Below are 18,481 nucleotides of genomic sequence, written 5' to 3' on the forward strand. Positions count from 1 at the left end.
TTATAAGGTTTATTGTGTGTCCCACCCTGTGCTCTCCCATCCCTCTGCCCAACCAACACACTCTTTCAACTAAATATTCACTTCCCTTCATTTTCAGCAATTTGAGGCACAGAAAAAGGGTCATTCATGGGAATGATTCAAACCTGCACTGCCTGGATAGTAAACTAGCAGATTGATTAAACTTTCGTTATAGAGCCAAATAATAAGTCACACAACACCAGGCATCTCCACCTCAGAGCCAATTAATGTTTATTCTATTGCTGCCGATGAATAGAAATTAGGCATGTTGTCTTCATGGTATCATAGAATCATAGGGTGGGTAATTGGCATTGCCCATTTGGAGATGTTGAGAATTACCTTTGTGTTTTCTGGGCTGGCCCTTGCTACAGCAATGCTATTAGGGTGGTACAGTAGCACAGTGGTTAGCACTGCTGCTTCACAACTCCAGAAACCTGGGTTCAATTCCCGGCTTAGGTCACTGTCTGTGTGGAGTTTGCACATTCTCCTCTTGACTGCGTGGGTTTCCCCCAGGTGCTCCAGTTTCCTCCCACAGTCAAAAAATGTGTGGGTTAGCTTGATTGGCCATGTTAAAAATTGCCACTTAGAGTCCTGAGATGCGTAGGTTAGAGGGATTAGTGGGTAAATATGTAGGGATATGGGGGAAGGGCTGGGGTGGGATTGTGGTCGGTGCAGAATCGATGGGCCAAATGGCTTCTTTCTGCACTATAGGATTTCTATGTTTCTATGTAAAGCTAATTCCAACATCTTGCTTTCATCTCATTTTGCTGCAGCTTCTAATATTCATTCACTTTTCCACTAATATACCCAATGATCACTATCTGTGGCAAAGTATTCTGTGTCTCAACAACTCTCTGAGTAAAGAAATTTCTCCTAACGTCATTTTTCAGTTTCAAAATGATGACCTTACCTGCCAGAGGCAATGGCTGCACATCCTTCTCTTACATCCTGTTTTCCAGTACCATTGGTAGAAACCAATCCAACCATTTCTTTCACATCTCTTTCATCCTCCAAAATTGGACGTCATCTACTAAGAAAAATGGTTTAGAATTTCCACTTTTATATCTGAAGGAGATTATGTTCTATTGTTCTTCTTGTGGGTGCCACTCTGAATACAGCATGAAATGTAGGCTGGCAGTCTCAGTATCGGTACTACTGAATAATTGGAGGGGCAGTAATGGGAAAGTGCTGCTCTGTCACGAAGGGTAATATTGAGGGGGTTCTGCAATGCAGGAAGTGCACTAATGAGTGAGTATTACTCTGTCAGAGGAGCAGAAGTGAAAAAGGGGCAACACTGAAAGAGTGCCTTTGTTACAGGACTGGTACTGAGACAGTGTTACTCTGTGAAACACCATCTTTCAGATGAATCATTGGTGGGGATCCTTTGACCTCACCACTCCATTGCTAGATCACGTTAGTCCTGGAGAAAAGTGCGCAGGCCTAAAAATCCATTTCACACCTGGCTCCAAACAAAGGTGGACTGATCCATCTGGCTTCAAAACAGGTACAACCGGTGCTGCCCATTCTGCAACTGGACAGCTTTGATGATCCCTTCATGCTCCACCTCCAGATTTCATTTTCAACTTTCTTTCATTAGGCAAATGGTACTAGATGGGGTTTGCAAAATTGCGGAATTGCTTCCTGGTCAACATGTAAGGTCACCCTGGCTCCTTTAATAGTCTCTCGGCCTTCCTGGAAAATTTCAGATATTTAGGCAGGACTTCACTAAGGCGGCCATTCTCTAGCTGAAAAATGTTGATCTACTCGAGGTGCATCTCTCGCAATCAGTTTCACCCCTTTAGGCTTGGGCCTGAGCTCTCCACAGCAATCATTGTATTCAATTACCTTTCATAGGAGACAGAGACTATACTCACAATTCACATATGTTCCCCTGAGTTGGTTCTAATTTGCTGAGGCCTTAGTTAAAGTTGACGCTTGGAGTTCAGAGTGAATTCTGTGAAACACTGATTCTCTGACCACCGAAATGGATGGACCGGTATCGAACTCTGTACCGGATGTCCGTTTAATCGTACGTTTATCTTGATTGGGTCTGATTTGGACATCACTATGCAATTTAGTTCTAAACCAGATGTAGGGGTGCCTTCCAGGTCTGAACTTCCCTGGATACTGGACTAGGGGTTGTTTCTCTAAATCTAGATCTTGTAGGGCTCCTTAGTTGTTTTAACTCTACATACCGGCAGCAAGTACAATGCATTACCGGGACTTTGTAACTGTTTTGGTGTTAGGAACAGACCCTAAACTCCACGATATGTTATGCAGCTAGCCTAGACCCCAACTTTTACATTTGACTTTGACATTAGAGAAAGCATAAGGTGTTTCACTCCAGCTATCTTCTAATGGTCCATGATGAAAATTTTATCAAACCAAACTTTATTTAAGAACACAGTTAGAATATAACAAAAAGAATTAGCATAATTTTTACCAGTTAAAATACTTAAACATGACAAAGTATAATTCTTAACAGCTAGCTATCTCTATTGTTCCACTTTAAAGAAGTACCCAATAGACGTACACCGTTCTCCAGTATTAGCACAAAACAAGTAGGCTCACGTGGTGCTAGATTTTCAGCCTTTTGACACTGCTGGACAGAGACCCTGACAGCAGTTTCCAGAGAAGGATATATTCCCAAAACAGCAAAACTTCAGGGATGTAAACCTGACAGCTCCCAGTCTTCAGGCTTCAGAGACAGAAATGGATACAAGTCACCTGGGCCAGATGAATTGTTTCTGAGGCTGCTGAAGAAAGTCAGGGAGGAGATAGCAGATGCTCTGAGCATGATTTTCCGAACATCACTAAATATAGGGGAGGTACCGAAGGACTGGAGAAATGCAAGCATAGTTCCTTAGTCGTGTCGCCGACGGCACGAAGGTTGGTGGTGTTATGGATAGTTTGGAGGGATGTCAGAAGTTGCAGCGTGACATAGATAGGATGCAAGACTGGGCGGAGAAGTGGCAGATGAACTTCAACGCAGATAAATGTGTAGTGGTCCATTTTGGGAGGTCCAATGGGATGAAGGAGTGTAATATCAAGGGTAGGAGTCTTAACAGTGTTGAAGAGCAGAAGGACTTGGGGTCCGGGTCCACAGGACTCTTAAATCGGCCTCGCAGATGGAGGATGTGGTCAAGAAGGCGTATGGTGTACTGGCCTTCATTAATTGAGGGATTGAGTTTAGGAGTTGGGAGGTAATGCTGCAACTTTATAAGACCCTTGTCAGACCCCACTTGGAGAACTGTGCTCAGTTCTGGTCGCCTCACTACAGGAAGGATGTGGAAGCTATTGAGAGGGTGCAGAGGAGATTTACAAGGATGTTGCCTGGATTGGGAGGCATGCCTTATGAAGATAGGTTGAGGGAGCTGGGTCTCTTCTCCCTGGAGAGACGAAGGTTGAGAGGTGACCTGATAGAGGTTTATAAAATGTTGAGAAGTATAGATAGGGTGGATTCTTGGAGGCTATTTCCCAGGGCTGAAATGGTCTCTACAAGTGGACACAGGTTTAAGATGCTGGGGAGCAGGTACAGAGGAGATGTTGGGGTAAGTTTATCACTCAGAGGGTGGTGAGTGAGTGGAATCGGCTGCTGTCGGTTGTGGTAGAGGCGAACTCGTTGGGGTCTTTTAAGAGACTTCTGGATGAGTATATGGGATTTAATGGGATTGAGAATTATAGATAGGCCTGGTAGGTATGGATATGATCGGAGCAACTTGTGGGCTGAAGGGCCTGTTTGTGCTGTAGTGTTCTATGTTAAAATGGGATCAAAGAAAATGCCAAACAATTATAGACTTACATTGGTGGTGGGCAGATTAGTAGAATCAATCCTGAGAGATAGGATTAACTGTAGGTGGACTTGTTAGGGATGGTCAGCATGGATTTGTTAAGGAAGGTCTTGCCTCACAAACTTGATTGAATTCTTGGAGAAAGTCAAAAGAAGGGTTGATGAAGGTAGTGCAGTGGATGTGGTGTACATGGATTTTAGCAAGGAGTTTGACGAGGTCCCACATTGCAGATTGGTCAGAAAAGTAAAAGTCCATGGGATACTGGGTAATGTGGCAAACTTGTTCAAAGGTTGGTTTAGGAAACATAAGCGAGTATGTCTGGGGTGTGTGGGGTCTTTGATTACACTAGCTATTTTCCCAAGGCAGCGGAAGTGTAGACAGAGTCAATGGCTGGTAGGCTGATTTGCGTGGTGGATTGTGATACACTCACAACAGTTTGTAGTTTTTTGTGGTTTTGGTCAGAGCAGGAGTCATACCAAGCTGTGATCCATCTGGAAAGGATGCTTTCTATGGTGCATCTGTGAAAACTGGTGAGAGTTGCAATGGACATGCTGAATTCCTTTAGTCTCCTGAGGGAGTAGAGGCATTGGTGGGCTTTCTTAACTATAGTGTCAGCACGGGAGGACCAGGGCAGGTTGTTGGTGATTTGGACACCAAGAAATGTGAACCTCTCGACCAATTTTAATTCATCCCTATTGATGTAGACAGTGGCATGTCCTCCACTACGCTTCCTGAAGTCAGTGACAATCTCCTTCATTTTTTGACATTGAGGGAGAGATTATTGTTGCAGCACCAGTTCACCAGATTCTCTATCCCATTCCTGTACTCTGTCATGTCATTGTTTGAGTTCTGATCCACTACGGTGGCATCATCAGCAAACTTGAAAATTGAATTGGATGGGAATTTGGCCACACAATCATTGGTGTATAAGTAGGGGGCTGAGAACACAGCCTTGTGGAGCACTGGTGTTGAGGATCATTGTGGAGGAGGTGTTGTTGCCTATCCTTACTGATTGTGGTCTGAGGGTTAGGAAGTTCAGGATCCAGTCACAGAGGGAGGTGCTGAGGCCCAGGCCACGGAGTTTTGTTGAGATAATGATGTTGAAGGCTGAGCTGTAGTCAATAAATGTGAGTCTGACATAAGTGTCTTTGTTATTTAGGTGTTCCAGGGTTGAGTGTAGGGCCAGGGAGATGGTGCCTGACTTGTTGTAGTGATAGGCAGACTGTGGTGAATCCAGGCAATCTGGGAGGTCGAAACAGATTTGTGCCATGACAAACATTTCGAAGCACTTCATAATGATGTATGTCAGATCCCCTAGACGACAGTCATTAAGAATTCCTGCTTGGCTTTTGTTTGGTGCAGGGATGATAGTCATTTTCTTGAAGCAGGTAGGGACCTGAAATTGGTGGAAGCAGAAGTTAAAGATATCTGGGAATATACTAATAGGGGTAGCTGAAGTGAGAGATCCTGCCATACAAGTACACAGGTCCCTAAAGGCAGCAGTTCAAATAGACATAAGAAATAGGAGCAGGAGTAGGCCATCTAGCCCTTCGAGCCTGCCCCGCCATTCAATAAGATCATGGCTGATCTGAAGTGGATCAGTTCCACATTCCCGCTTTCTCCTCGTAACCCTTAATCCCCTTAATCTGAATAGGCCTGACAGCATATGTGGAGAGAGAATATGGATTGCTCTCCATCATTGGGTGAGGTGTAGAAGATAAAAGTAAGAATGTGCACTGGAGTTCTACCGCTCGCCAGCTATGGGAATTGAAGCGGGTGAGGGGAAGACAATGGGAAGATCCGTTGACCTCGGGTGGGATCTTCCGGTCTCAGGATGAGCAAGGCCATAAAATTCCACCCATAATGTTGGAATTATATTGGTAAGGCCACAACTGGAGTATTGTGCAGTTCTGTAACCACATAACGTTAGAGTTTAGAAGAATGAGGGGAGATCTCATTGAGACGTATAAGATGATGAATGGGATGGATAGGATAGAGGTGGAGAGACTCTTCCCGCTCAAAAAAGACAGTAGGACTAGGGGGCACAGCCTCAAGATAAAGGGGAGGCGGTTTAGAACGGAGTTGAGGAGGAACTTCTTCACTCAAAGGGTGGTGAATCTCTGGAATTCTCTGCCCGTTGAAGTGGTGGAGGCTGCCTCGCTAAATATTTTTAAGAAGCGGGTTGATGGGTTTTTGATAAGAGAAGGGATTAAGGGTTATGGGGAGAGGGCGGGAAAGTGGAACTGAGCCACGACAGATCAGCCATGATCTTATTGAATGGCGGGGCAGGCTTGAAGGGCTAGATGGCCTACTCCTGCTCCTATTTCTTATGTTCTTATGTTCTTATAACAGGAAAGATGTAATTGCTCTGGAGAGAGTGTAGAGGAGTTTATAAGAAAGGGTGGCACAATTGGGGTGGCATGTTGGCACAGTCAGGATGGCACAGTGGTTAGCAGTGCTCCCTCACAGAGTCAGGGAGCCGGATTCGATTCCCAGCTTAGGTCACTATCTGTGTGGAGTTTGCATGTTCTCCCTGTGTCACAGAATGATAGAACCCCTGCAGTGCAGGAGGAGGTCATTCAGCCCAACGAGTCTACACCAAAAACAATCCCACCCAGACTCTATCCCCATAATCCATGCAATTACTATAGCTAGTCCCCCTGACACTAAGGGGCAATTTAGCATGGCCAATTCGTCTAACCCACACATCTTTGGACTGTGGGAGGAAACCGGAGCACCCAGAGGAAACACATACAGGCAGGGGGAGAACATGCAAACTTTGCCCAGACAGTGACCCAAGCCAGGAATCGAAGCCAGGTACCTGGCGCTATGAGGCAGCAGTGCTAACCACTGTGCTGCCTCTTGGGAATATACTAATAGTGATAGCTGAAACCTGTCCTGTCTGCGAGGACTTCCTCTGGGTACTCCGGTTTCCTCCCACTGTCCAAAAATGTGCAGGTTAGGTTGATTGGCCATGCTAAATTGCTTCTTAGTGTTAGGGCAATGTCAGGGGGATTAGCTGGGTAAATATATGGGGTTATGGGGATAGGGCCTGGGTCAGATTGTTGTCGGTGAAGGCTTGATGGGCTGAATGGCCTTCTTCTGCACTATAGAATGTCACCAAGGCTAAAAAAATGTAGCTGTGAGGAGACAGTGGATAGGTTGGGGTTATTTTTCTTGAAGTAAAGAAGACTGAGAGGTGATTTGATAGAGATTTCCAAAATTATGAGAGGAAGAGATAGAATGGATACAGGATAAAATTGTTTCCCTTGCTGGAGAATTCTAGAACAAGAGACCATAGATTCAAGATAATTGTCAAGGGGACATGAGGAAGAACTTTTTTTACACAGAGGATAGTGGCAGAGATGTTAAACTCTCTTAAAAGCACCTGGATGTGCACCTTAAATGCTATAACCGTCAATGCTATGGGCCGGCTGAAAACAGGTGGGGTTAGGAAGGATGTTCTTGGGCTGGCATGGACAAGGTGGGCTGCATTACCTCCTTCTCTGCTATAAGTTTTCTATGGTTCTATGGGTCAGTGTTTCAAATTTACAAGATAGGCTTTTCCTTTACAATATTTTTGCCTTTACTAATAAACCATTTGTATTTTCTTTTCTAGAAGGTGGAAGGCTTTCAATGTTTGGAAACTCAATGTCCGCAACTCAAAAATAAGCAACAGCAGGTAGGTAGGAATACAAATAGTTGGAATGACTTCAAGAAAATCTGTTGCACTTTGAAAAGACGTATGATGACTTTTCATGTGGAAGCAGTACATATGGAAAATTTGTAATTTCTTAAAGAAGTCTCTGGGATCTGTAATTGTTTTTTGAGACTATGTGAAAAGGATATTCAAGAGCTTGCATCAGTTGTAAAGCGATCAGTTGTAATATTCTTGGACCTGGTGACTCTTGATCTCAAGATGCTACCAATAGGAAGAAAGTTAAGAGAAAATACATGTTGCTGGAAGATACAAAAGGAGAGCTGCAGACACAAAGGAGAGCTGCAGACACAAAGGAGAGCTGCAGACACGGAGAGGAGCTGCAGACACAAAGGAGAGCTGCAGACACAAAGGAGAGCTGCAGACACAAAGGAGAGCTGCAGACACGGAGAGGAGCTGCAGACACAAAGGAGAGCTGCAGACACAAAGGAGAGCTGCAGACACAAAGGAGAGCTGCAGACACAAAGGAGAGCTGCAGACACAAAGGAGAGCTGCAGACACGGAGAGGAGCTGCAGACACAAAGGAGAGCTGCAGACACAAAGGAGAGCTGCAGACACAAAGGAGAGCTGCAGACACAAAGGGGAGCTGCAGACACAAAGGAGAGCTGCAGACACAAAGGAGAGCTGCAGACACGGAGGGGAGCTGCAGACACAAAGGGGAGCTGCAGACACAAAGGAGAGCTGCAGACACAAAGGGGAGCTGCAGACACCGAGGGGAGCTGCAGACACGGAGGGGAGCTGCAGACACAAAGGAGAGCTGCAGACACGGAGAGGAGCTGCAGACACAAAGGAGAGCTGCAGACACGGAGAGGAGCTGCAGACACAAAGGAGAGCTGCAGACACGGAGAGGAGCTGCAGACACAAAGGAGAGCTGCAGACACGGAGAGGAGCTGCAGACACAAAGGAGAGCTGCAGACACGGAGAGGAGCTGCAGACACAAAGGAGAGCTGCAGACACGGAGGAGAGCTGCAGACACAAAGGAGAGCTGCAGACACAGAGGAGAGCTGCAGACATGGAGGGGAGCTGCAGACACAAAGGAGAGCTGCAGACACAGAGGAGAGCTGCAGACACAAAGGAGAGCTGCAGACACAAAGGAGAGCTGCAGACACAAAGGAGAGCTGCAGACATGGAGGGGAGCTGCAGACACAAAGGAGAGCTGCAGACACGGAGAGGAGCTGCAGACACAAAGGAGAGCTGCAGACACGGAGAGGAGCTGCAGACACAAAGGAGAGCTGCAGACACGGAGGAGAGCTGCAGACACAAAGGAGAGCTGCAGACACAAAGGAGAGCTGCAGACATGGAGGGGAGCTGCAGACACAAAGGAGAGCTGCAGACACGGAGAGGAGCTGCAGACACGGAGGGGAGCTGCAGACACGGAGAGGAGCTGCAGACACAAAGGAGAGCTGCAGACACGGAGGGGAGCTGCAGACACGGAGGGGAGCTGCAGACACAAAGGAGAGCTGCAGACACGGAGGGGAGCTGCAGACACAAAGGAGAGCTGCAGACACGGAGGGGAGCTGCAGACACGGAGGGGAGCTGCAGACACAAAGGAGAGCTGCAGACACAAAGGAGAGCTGCAGACACGGAGGGGAGCTGCAGACACAGAGGGGAGCTGCAGACACAGAGGGGAGCTGCAGACACAAAGGAGAGCTGCAGACACGGAGGGGAGCTGCAGACACAGAGGGGAGCTGCAGACACAGAGGGGAGCTGCAGACACAGAGGGGAGCTGCAGACACAAAGGAGAGCTGCAGACACGGAGAGGAGCTGCAGACACCGAGGGGAGCTGCAGACACCGAGGGGAGCTGCAGACACAAAGGAGAGCTGCAGACACGGAGGGGAGCTGCAGACACAAAGGAGAGCTGCAGACACAAAGGAGAGCTGCAGACACAAAGGAGAGCTGCAGACACGGAGGGGAGCTGCAGACACCGAGGGGAGCTGCAGACACAAAGGAGAGCTGCAGACACAAAGGAGAGCTGCAGACACCGAGGGGAGCTGCAGACACAAAGGAGAGCTGCAGACACAAAGGAGAGCTGCAGACACAAAGGAGAGCTGCAGACACAGAGGGGAGCTGCAGACACAGAGGGGAGCTGCAGACACAAAGGAGAGCTGCAGACACGGAGAGGAGCTGCAGACACCGAGGGGAGCTGCAGACACAAAGGAGAGCTGCAGACACAAAGGAGAGCTGCAGACACCGAGGGGAGCTGCAGACACAAAGGAGAGCTGCAGACACAAAGGAGAGCTGCAGACACAGAGGGGAGCTGCAGACACAGAGGGGAGCTGCAGACACAGAGGGGAGCTGCAGACACAGAGGGGAGCTGCAGACACAGAGGGGAGCTGCAGACACAGAGGGGAGCTGCAGACACAGAGGGGAGCTGCAGACACAGAGGGGAGCTGCAGACACAAAGGAGAGCTGCAGACACGGAGAGGAGCTGCAGACACAAAGGAGAGCTGCAGACACGGAGGGGAGCTGCAGACACGGAGGGGAGCTGCAGACACGGAGAGGAGCTGCACACACGGAGGGGAGCTGCAGACACGGAGAGGAGCTGCAGACACAAAGGAGAGCTGCAGACACGGAGAGGAGCTGCAGACACAAAGGAGAGCTGCAGACACCGAGGGGAGCTGCAGACACGGAGGGGAGCTGCAGACACAAAGGAGAGCTGCAGACACGGAGGGGAGCTGCAGACACGGAGGGGAGCTGCAGACACGGAGGGGAGCTGCAGACACGGAGGGGAGCTGCAGACACGGAGGGGAGCTGCAGACACGGAGGGGAGCTGCAGACACGGAGGGGAGCTGCAGACACGGAGGGGAGCTGCAGACACGGAGGGGAGCTGCAGACACGGAGGGGAGCTGCAGACACAAAGGAGAGCTGCAGACACGGAGGGGAGCTGCAGACACGGAGGGGAGCTGCAGACACGGAGGGGAGCTGCAGACACGGAGGGGAGCTGCAGACACGGAGGGGAGCTGCAGACACGGAGGGGAGCTGCAGACACAAAGGAGAGGTGCAGACACAAAGGAGATGGAGTATAATGTTAGCAAGTGTGAGGTTATCCATTTTGGCAGAAATAATAGTAGGAGGGATTACTATTTAAAGGGTGAAAAGCTGCAGCATGCTACGGTGCAGAGGGACCTGGGGGTCCTTGTGCATGAGTCGCAAAAACCCAGTCTGCAGGTGCAGCAGGTGGTCAGGAAGGTGAATGGGATGCTGGCCTTCATAGCGAGGGGGATTGAATATAAAAGTAGGGAGGTCTTGCTGCAACTGTACAGGGCACTGGTGAGGCCGCAGCTGGAGTACTGTGTGCAGTTTTGGTCGCTGCACTTGCGCAAGGATATTTTGGCCTTGGAGGGAGTGCAGAGGAGGTTCACTAGGCTGATACCGGAGATGAGGGAGTTGGATTATGAAGAGAGACTAAATAGACTGGGTCTGTACTCGTTGGAGTTTAGAAGAATGAGGGCGGATCTTTTCGAGACGTATAAGAAAATGAAGGGGATGGATAGGGTAGAGGTAGAGAGATTCTTCTCGCTTAGAAAGGATCGCAGGACTAGAGGGCACAGCCTCAAAATAAGCGGGGGGAGGCAGTTTAGAGCGGAGTTGAGGAGGAACTTCTTCACTCAAAGGGTGGTGAATCTCTGGAATTCTCTGCCCGTTGAAGTGGTGGAGGCTGCCTCGCTAAATATATTTAAGACGCGGGTTGATAGGTTTTTGACAGACAAGGGAATTAAGGGTTATGGGAAGAAAGCGGGAAAGTGGAACTGATCCCCTTCAGATCAGCCATGATCTTATTGAATGGCGGGGCAGGCTCGAAGGGCTAGGTGGCCTACTCCTGCTCCTATTTCTTATGTTCTTATGAGAGCTGCAGACACCGAGGGGAACTGCAGACACCGAGGGGAGCTGCAGACACTGAGGGGAGCTGCAGACACCGAGGGGAACTGCTGGCACAGAGGGAAACTGCAGACACCGAGGGGAGCTGCAGACACCGAGGGGAGCTGCAGACACCGAGGGGAGCTGCAGACACCGAGGGGAGCTGCAGACACCGAGGGGAGCTGCAGACACCGAGGGGAGCTGCTGGCACAGAGGGAAACTGCAGACACCGAGGGGAGCTGCAGACACCGAGGGGAACTGCAGACACCGAGGGGAGCTGCAGACACCGAGGGGAGCTGCAGACACCGAGGGGAGCTGCAGACACGGAGGGAAACTGCAGACACCGAGGGGAGCTGCAGACACCGAGGGGAGCTGCAGACACCGAGGGGAGCTGCAGACACGGAGGGGAGCTGCAGACACCGAGGGGAGCTGCAGACACCGAGGGGAGCTGCAGACACGGAGGGAAACTGCAGACACAGAGGACAGTGACCAACAGAGGAACTGCAGAGTGAAGGTGTACGGATGCAGGCACAAAAATGAAACAGAGACAGAAAAATGAACACAGAGAGTTCTTGTGAAAGAAGCAAGTAACTCTCAGGAAGAAATCAGCTTTTCTGTTTGGCCGAAAAGGTGGCTAAGAAGGTCTAAAAGCTGAAAAGCAGTGTGAGTAACTTGGTGACACTAAACAGCTGGGTGTTTTCCCAGAAATGGCACTCCTCACCTGATGAAGGAGCAGAGCTCTGAAAGCTTGGGATTCCAAATGAATCTGTTGGACTTTACCCTGATGTTGTGAGACTTCTTACTAGGTTTAGGATGAGAGGGGAAAGACTTAAAAGGGACCTGAGGAGCAGCTTTTTCACACGGAGTGTTGTGTGTATGGAATGAGCTGCCAGAGGAGGTAGTAGAAGTAGGTACAACTGCAATATTTAAAATATATTTCAACAGGTACATGGATAGGAAAGGTCTGGAGGAATATGGGCCAAACGCATGCAGTTCTAAATGGAACTAGTTCAGTTTAGAAAATCTGGTGTGCATGGATGAGTTGGGCCAAATGGCCTGTTTTCATGCTGTATGCCTCAAATGTGAAAGCTGGTTTCAGACAGGATTCCTGACCTATCCTATGTGAATAAATAACAGCATATTGTGGAAGTGTGTAATCATCTACTGCCATGTTAGTGCGGTGAATGATAAGAATGTTAGTGGTTTAATAAGGCATATTGCCTATTTAAAGTGAAATTCCCTTATATTTTGAGTGTGATTTGCCTGTTAATTCATCTGTCACTTGTGTTGGTTTTGATTTGTGTGAATATAAAAGCTACAGTCTCTTCACTAAGGCTGGCGGGACACTACTGACTGAAGGAGCAGGAAGTGGGATGAATCCTCAAACAGCCCAACCCCAGCTCCATGTCTGAGCTCAGTGACAGCATCTGAGGAGAAATTGCCATATCAGGGACCCAAAAGCCATTCAGAGGTTGAAGAAAGGAATCTGGAATTGGTGAGATGCCAGCAGATCTACGGAAACATGGCAAGAACACAAACTGACCTTACTCACCCTGTTGAACAAGACCTGTACTGCAGAGAATGTTCTGGATGACTGAGGAAAAGTAAGGGAACTTGAGTGGCTGCAACAATTGCTGCTGCATAATTGTGCTATCAATGCCTGTTAGGGTCTTCAGCTAACACCTGACAAGGTATTGTGAAGAATAAGTAGAGTTCTGGCCTGATGGACCATGCTGCAAGTAGATCTTTATGCTCAGGAACCTCACACAGCAGAATCTAGAGCAGCAGAAGCCCCTTGTTGTGAACTTTTCAAGAGGGTATTCAGTAGCATCCATTGGCAGTCTCTCTGGTACATTGCAAGGTAATACGACATCCTAGACTATTATAGTAACATCTTCAAAGCCTCATAATCAGTAAGGGAATTAAGGGTTATGGGGAGCAGGCGGGTAAGTGGAACTAAACCACTATCAGATCAGCCATGATCTTATTGAATGGCGGGGCAGGCTCAAGGGGTTAGAAGGCCTACTCCTGCTCCTATTTCTTATGTTCTTATAACGTGACTCCAGCAGCTGTGCCAAGAGCAGCGTGGATACCACAGATTCCTCAGTATCTAAACACAGGAGGATGGAAAGGCTTCATACTCTCCTCATTTCTTTTCCTCTTAACTATTGATGAGGAAGGCAATGGTGGGTGCAGACTTTGGCATTCTGTGGCAAAACCGCAGGCTGATGGACCTGGATTTTGCAGACAACAATATCCTGCTGGCAGAAGAACCATGCTTGTGCTCAAAGACAGGACCACCAATTCTGACAACAGCGACGCCAAGGTCAGTCACACATTAAAGATGTGATATAGATTTAAGATGTTGTTGATGAGGAGACAGGTAGGATTATATGGAGGAAATACCAGCGGACAGTCAGAAGACCAGAGTCAGACCATAGAGGGATTGCAACATAAAGATGAACATTTATAATTTTAAGAAGTGTTCTCCTTATGGGTGAGATAAAACATCTATTTTGCCACAATCGTGGCCTCTGACAAGTCTTCTCTCATGGATTCTATTTTTCCTTGCTAGGATGATTTTGGAAAAGCAGCTGTTTTTTGCCGATGAGATCTTTCAGCGCTGTTTGTATCACATCCATGCTTTATGTGAAGATGCCAGCTCCAGCAATGGGGGTCTGGGAACAGGAGATAATGCCATTGTCTTTGTCAAGGTATCTCTGCTAATCTTACATTGATTTTCCCTCTGAGGGCTCACAGCACACAGACACTTGCAGCATTGAGGGAGCACTGCAGTGGCAAAAATTCTTAAGAGATTGACTGCACTTCAAAAGTGTTGCCATTCTTTTCCCAAAGGAAAGCCCAAACCTTCTGAATTAAAGAAATCTCATCCTTTTAATGGTAAGTGATGACCCTCACAGACCATTACATAAGCTGTATGGACCAAAACCACTACCGAGAGGTCACAAAGCAATTAGTGAGCAAGTGATTCAGTGACATGGCACCCAACCTGCAGCTGCACCAAGGACCCATTCCCAGATTAGTGCAACTGTCAGATTCCAGGCAGAATATGAGAGGCAGGCTCAATGCTGGCCTCAGATATAAACCAAAATTGTAAAATGAGTTAGATTCATGGTTTTGTCAGGATCTCTCCCTGTTGCTGCCACACTAAGCTTCTCCTCTGAGGTGGGGGGAGGCATGGACCAATCTTCTCATGTGCACACCCCTCTCTCATGTCAAGGGAACATGTGTCAAAACTTTCCTGTGAATTACATCCCCAAAGTACAATTCACAGGCCTCGGCCAGATGCTTGTTACTGAAAACAGATGTGAGAGTTGCTGAGGCCGCAGGAAAAGCCAAGTCGCTATAGCAGCCACAGGGAACGGGTTCCTGAGGGGATTTATCAACATGCAGAATGGTTCCACTGGAGCTTGTTAGGGACAAATCAGAAACTCCACAGTAGCTTGTAAAGTTAAACTGGACCCCAACAGTTTTTGATCTTTGGAATGTGCTGAAACACACTACCAGAGGAGATGGATGGTCCATGAATAGGGATGGAATAGAGGGATATGGACCAAATAAGGGCAGTAAGTCTTGTTTAATTTAGTTAGAGCATCATTCTCGGCACAGGTTTGGCGTGCTGAAGGGCCTGTTCCTGTGCTGTATTTTTCTTTGTTCTTCAGTCTTTGTTCTTGGTGGGAAGGACTCCTACAGAATTTTATGGAGTCTCACACCTGCAAAGCTGCTGGCGGCATCGTGACATTCTGCCAATAGATTCTTGACAGAAACATCAAATCATACAGCTGGAAGAATGCCATCTGTGAAAGAGCTATCCAATTAGACCCATTATCCTGTTCTTTCCCACAGCCCTACAAATTTCCCTTCACGTATTTAGCCAATTCCCTATTAAAAGTTATGTTCAATCTGGTTCTACCATTCATGTAATCATTAATACATTCAGCTGACAACAACTCACTGAATGATGGCTATTTACTGGCACACAGTATGAATTGAAATTGGTCTCAGGTCACCCTGCTCCCACAGACTATTTCAGCAAATCATAGTGAAGAGACAATGAACAATTATGGAAATGTTTATAATCAAGGCAGTTGTCATAGGTTTAACATTCAGTGCATGATAGATCAGAATAACTGGCCTAGCGATTTCTTCCATTCACAAACCCCCAGTAGCAGCACTAAGAGCAGGTGGGTGGTACACGTGCCATTGTTCCCCTCCCCTGCTCATATCCCACTGCTCCCTGCACAGTCCATGTGAAGCTGGACATCCCAACTTGATGGGTGAAATTTTCCATTCATGAGACCCAGTGCAGTGACGGGCAGTTTAAGCGACCCTCAGCCTGCTGGGGAATGGCCAAAACTCTTGGCCAATTGTGCACTTGGAAGCTGATTAACTGTGCACTCGCAAACTGGTGGATCACGAGCCGCTTCATTCAAACACCATCAGCTGGTGGGATCAAAGGTTTCAGCACCACAGTTAATGGGGATGTGCGTATAGAAGGTGGAGGGGAGGTGTGGTAGATCAAATCAGCAGTTTCAGCTGAACAGAGGGCTGAAGGCCGGCAAATTGGGAATTTAAGAGCACAGTTCCATGTGAATACGGCAAGAATGGTTATGTGAACCAATACAGGTGGAAGTATGGTGAGGTGACAGTGGTGACATTGAACTTAACTGGCTGCTCTCCTGGCTGCACCTACACCTGAAGTTTGCTCCAGATGCTTCCACATCAAAGTTAATTTTAATTTTTTCACTTTCAGTTGGACAGAACAAAATCCTATACGTGTGAACAGTTTGCTGAAGTCCAGTCTGAACAGCGTAAACACGCACTGAAGCAGATTTGTGATCTCAGATACAAAATAATTCAGTCTGTCAAAGAAGCCTGTCTAGAGGTAATTTCACTTTGTAGCCCTGGTTTCGAGTTGTAAACTGCAAGTGACCAAAAGACCCTTTGGGGAATTTGTGTATGATGACAGAGGCAGCTGTTTGACAGTAAATGTCTCCAGAGCCCAGGAAAGAACTTGCAATTAATATGACTTTGGCAGCTTTCTCACAGTTAGTTAGCCACAACAAAGAACATTGGAAAAGTCCACCTAGCCCTTACAGCCTCTTCTACCATCAATCAGATCATGCTGAGCTGTATTTGCCTCACATTGCCCACATCGCTTACCCAACAAAAGGTTTGAGTGCAAAATTAGAGACCATCATTAGGGAATTTAGGATTCTCCGACCGCACCACTGCAGTGAATGGAGATTTGGCTGTTAATTTTTCCATTCTCATTGGCAATAGCGACAGAATGTGAATAACTGGAGAATTCTAGCCTTGTTTACCCAGAAAGTGTGCAAGTCATGACTGTATGAAATAATTGAGGTAAATAGCACAGATTATTCAGATAGTGTGTGAGGAAGAAAGGAAAACCAGTATATACTGATAGAGTCATGAAGTTTACAGGCCCTTTGGCCGAACTTGTCCATGCCGCTCTTTTTTTTAAAACCCCTAAGCTAATCCCAATTGCCCACATTTGGCCCATATCCCTCTATACCCATCGTACCCATTTAACTGTCTAAATGCTTTTTAATTACTACTACCTCTGGCAACTTGTTCCAGACACTCACCACCCTCTGTGTGAAAAAATTGCCCCTCTGGACACTTCTGTATTTCTCTCCTGTCGCCTTAAACCTATGCCCTCTAGTTTTAGACTCCCTCCCTTGAGAAAAGATATTGACTATCTTCCTTGTCTATGCCCCTCATTATTTTATAGACCTCTATAAGATCACCCCTCAGCCTCCTACACTCCAGAGAAAAAAGTCCCAGTCTATCCAGCCTCTTCTTATAACTCAATCCATCAAATCCCAGTAGCATCCTAGTAAATCTGTTCTGCACTCTTTCTAGTTTAATAATATCCTTTCTATAATAGGGTGACCAGAATTGCACACAGTATTCCAAGTGTGGCCTTACCAATGTCTTGTACAACTTCAACAAGACGTCCCATAGAACATAGAACACTACAGCACAAACAGGCCCTTCGGCCCACGAGTTGCGCTGAACACTTCAACACCTACCAATCTATAGACCTATCTATAACCCCCAATCCCATTAAACCCCATATACTCATCCAGAAGTCTTTTAAAAGACCCCAGCGAGTTCGCCTCCACCACCACTGACGGCAGCCGATTCCATTCACTCACCATCCTCTGAGTGAAAAACTTACCCCTAACATCACTTCTGTACTTTCCTCCCCGCACCTTAAATCTGTGTCCTCTCGTAGCGACCATTTCAACCCGGGGAAATAGCCTCTGAGAATCCACCCTATCTATTCCTCTCAACATTTTATAAACTTCTATCAGGTCGCCTCTCAACCTTCGTCTCTCCAGGGAAAAGAGTCCCAGCTCCCTCAACCTAACTTCATAAGGCATGCCCCCCAGTCCAGGCAACATCCTTGTAAATCTCCTGTGTACCCTTTCAATAGCTTCTACGTCTTTCCTATAGTGAGGCGACCAGAACTGCGCACAGTACTCCAAATGAGGCCTGACAAGGGTCTTATAAAGTTGCAGCATTACCTCCCGACTCCTAAACTCAATCCCTCAATTAATGAAGGCAGTACACCATACGCCTTCTTGACCACCTCCTCCACCTGCGAGGCCGATTTAAGAGTCCTGTGGACCCGGACCCCAAGATCCTTCTGCTCTTCAACACTACTAAGACTCTTGCCCTTGATAGTGTACTCGTTCATCCCGTTGGTTCTTCCAAAATGGACGACTACACATTTATCCGCGTTGAAGTCCATCTGCCACTTCTCCGCCCAGTCCTGCATCCTATTTATGTCCTGCTGCAACTTTTGACATCCTTCCAGACGATCCACAACACCACCGACCTTCGTGTCATCAGCGAACTTACTTACCCATCCCTCCACTTCCTCATCCAGGTCATTTATGAAAATGACAAACAGCAAGGGTCCTAGAACAGATCCTTGAGGCACTCCACTGGTGACTGACCTCCATTCAGAAAAAGACCCATCCACAACCACCCTCTGCCTTCTGCAGGCAAGCCAGTTCTGGATCCACAAGGCCAAAGGCCCTT

At 47.5% G+C, this 18,481-nt stretch overlaps 1 protein-coding gene across 1 annotated transcript in view; it reads left to right on the plus strand.

The window, feature by feature from the left end:
• Window positions 1-18,481, plus strand: part of LOC145337798 (dynein axonemal heavy chain 6-like) — a 785,492-nt gene that overhangs the window by 90,207 nt on the left and 676,804 nt on the right. Inside the window, exons 4-7 of the mRNA XM_080182651.1 lie at window positions 7,429-7,491; window positions 13,567-13,712; window positions 13,962-14,100; window positions 16,161-16,292. Of these exons, the coding sequence (XP_080038777.1) occupies window positions 7,429-7,491; window positions 13,567-13,712; window positions 13,962-14,100; window positions 16,161-16,292 (480 nt within the window). The remainder of the gene's footprint in view (window positions 1-7,428; window positions 7,492-13,566; window positions 13,713-13,961; window positions 14,101-16,160; window positions 16,293-18,481) is intronic.

Source organism: Carcharhinus amblyrhynchos, unplaced genomic scaffold (genome assembly GCF_965287045.1).
Source record: "Carcharhinus amblyrhynchos unplaced genomic scaffold, sCarAmb.v2.hapA scaffold_76, whole genome shotgun sequence".
Lineage (NCBI taxonomy): Eukaryota > Metazoa > Chordata > Chondrichthyes > Carcharhiniformes > Carcharhinidae > Carcharhinus > Carcharhinus amblyrhynchos.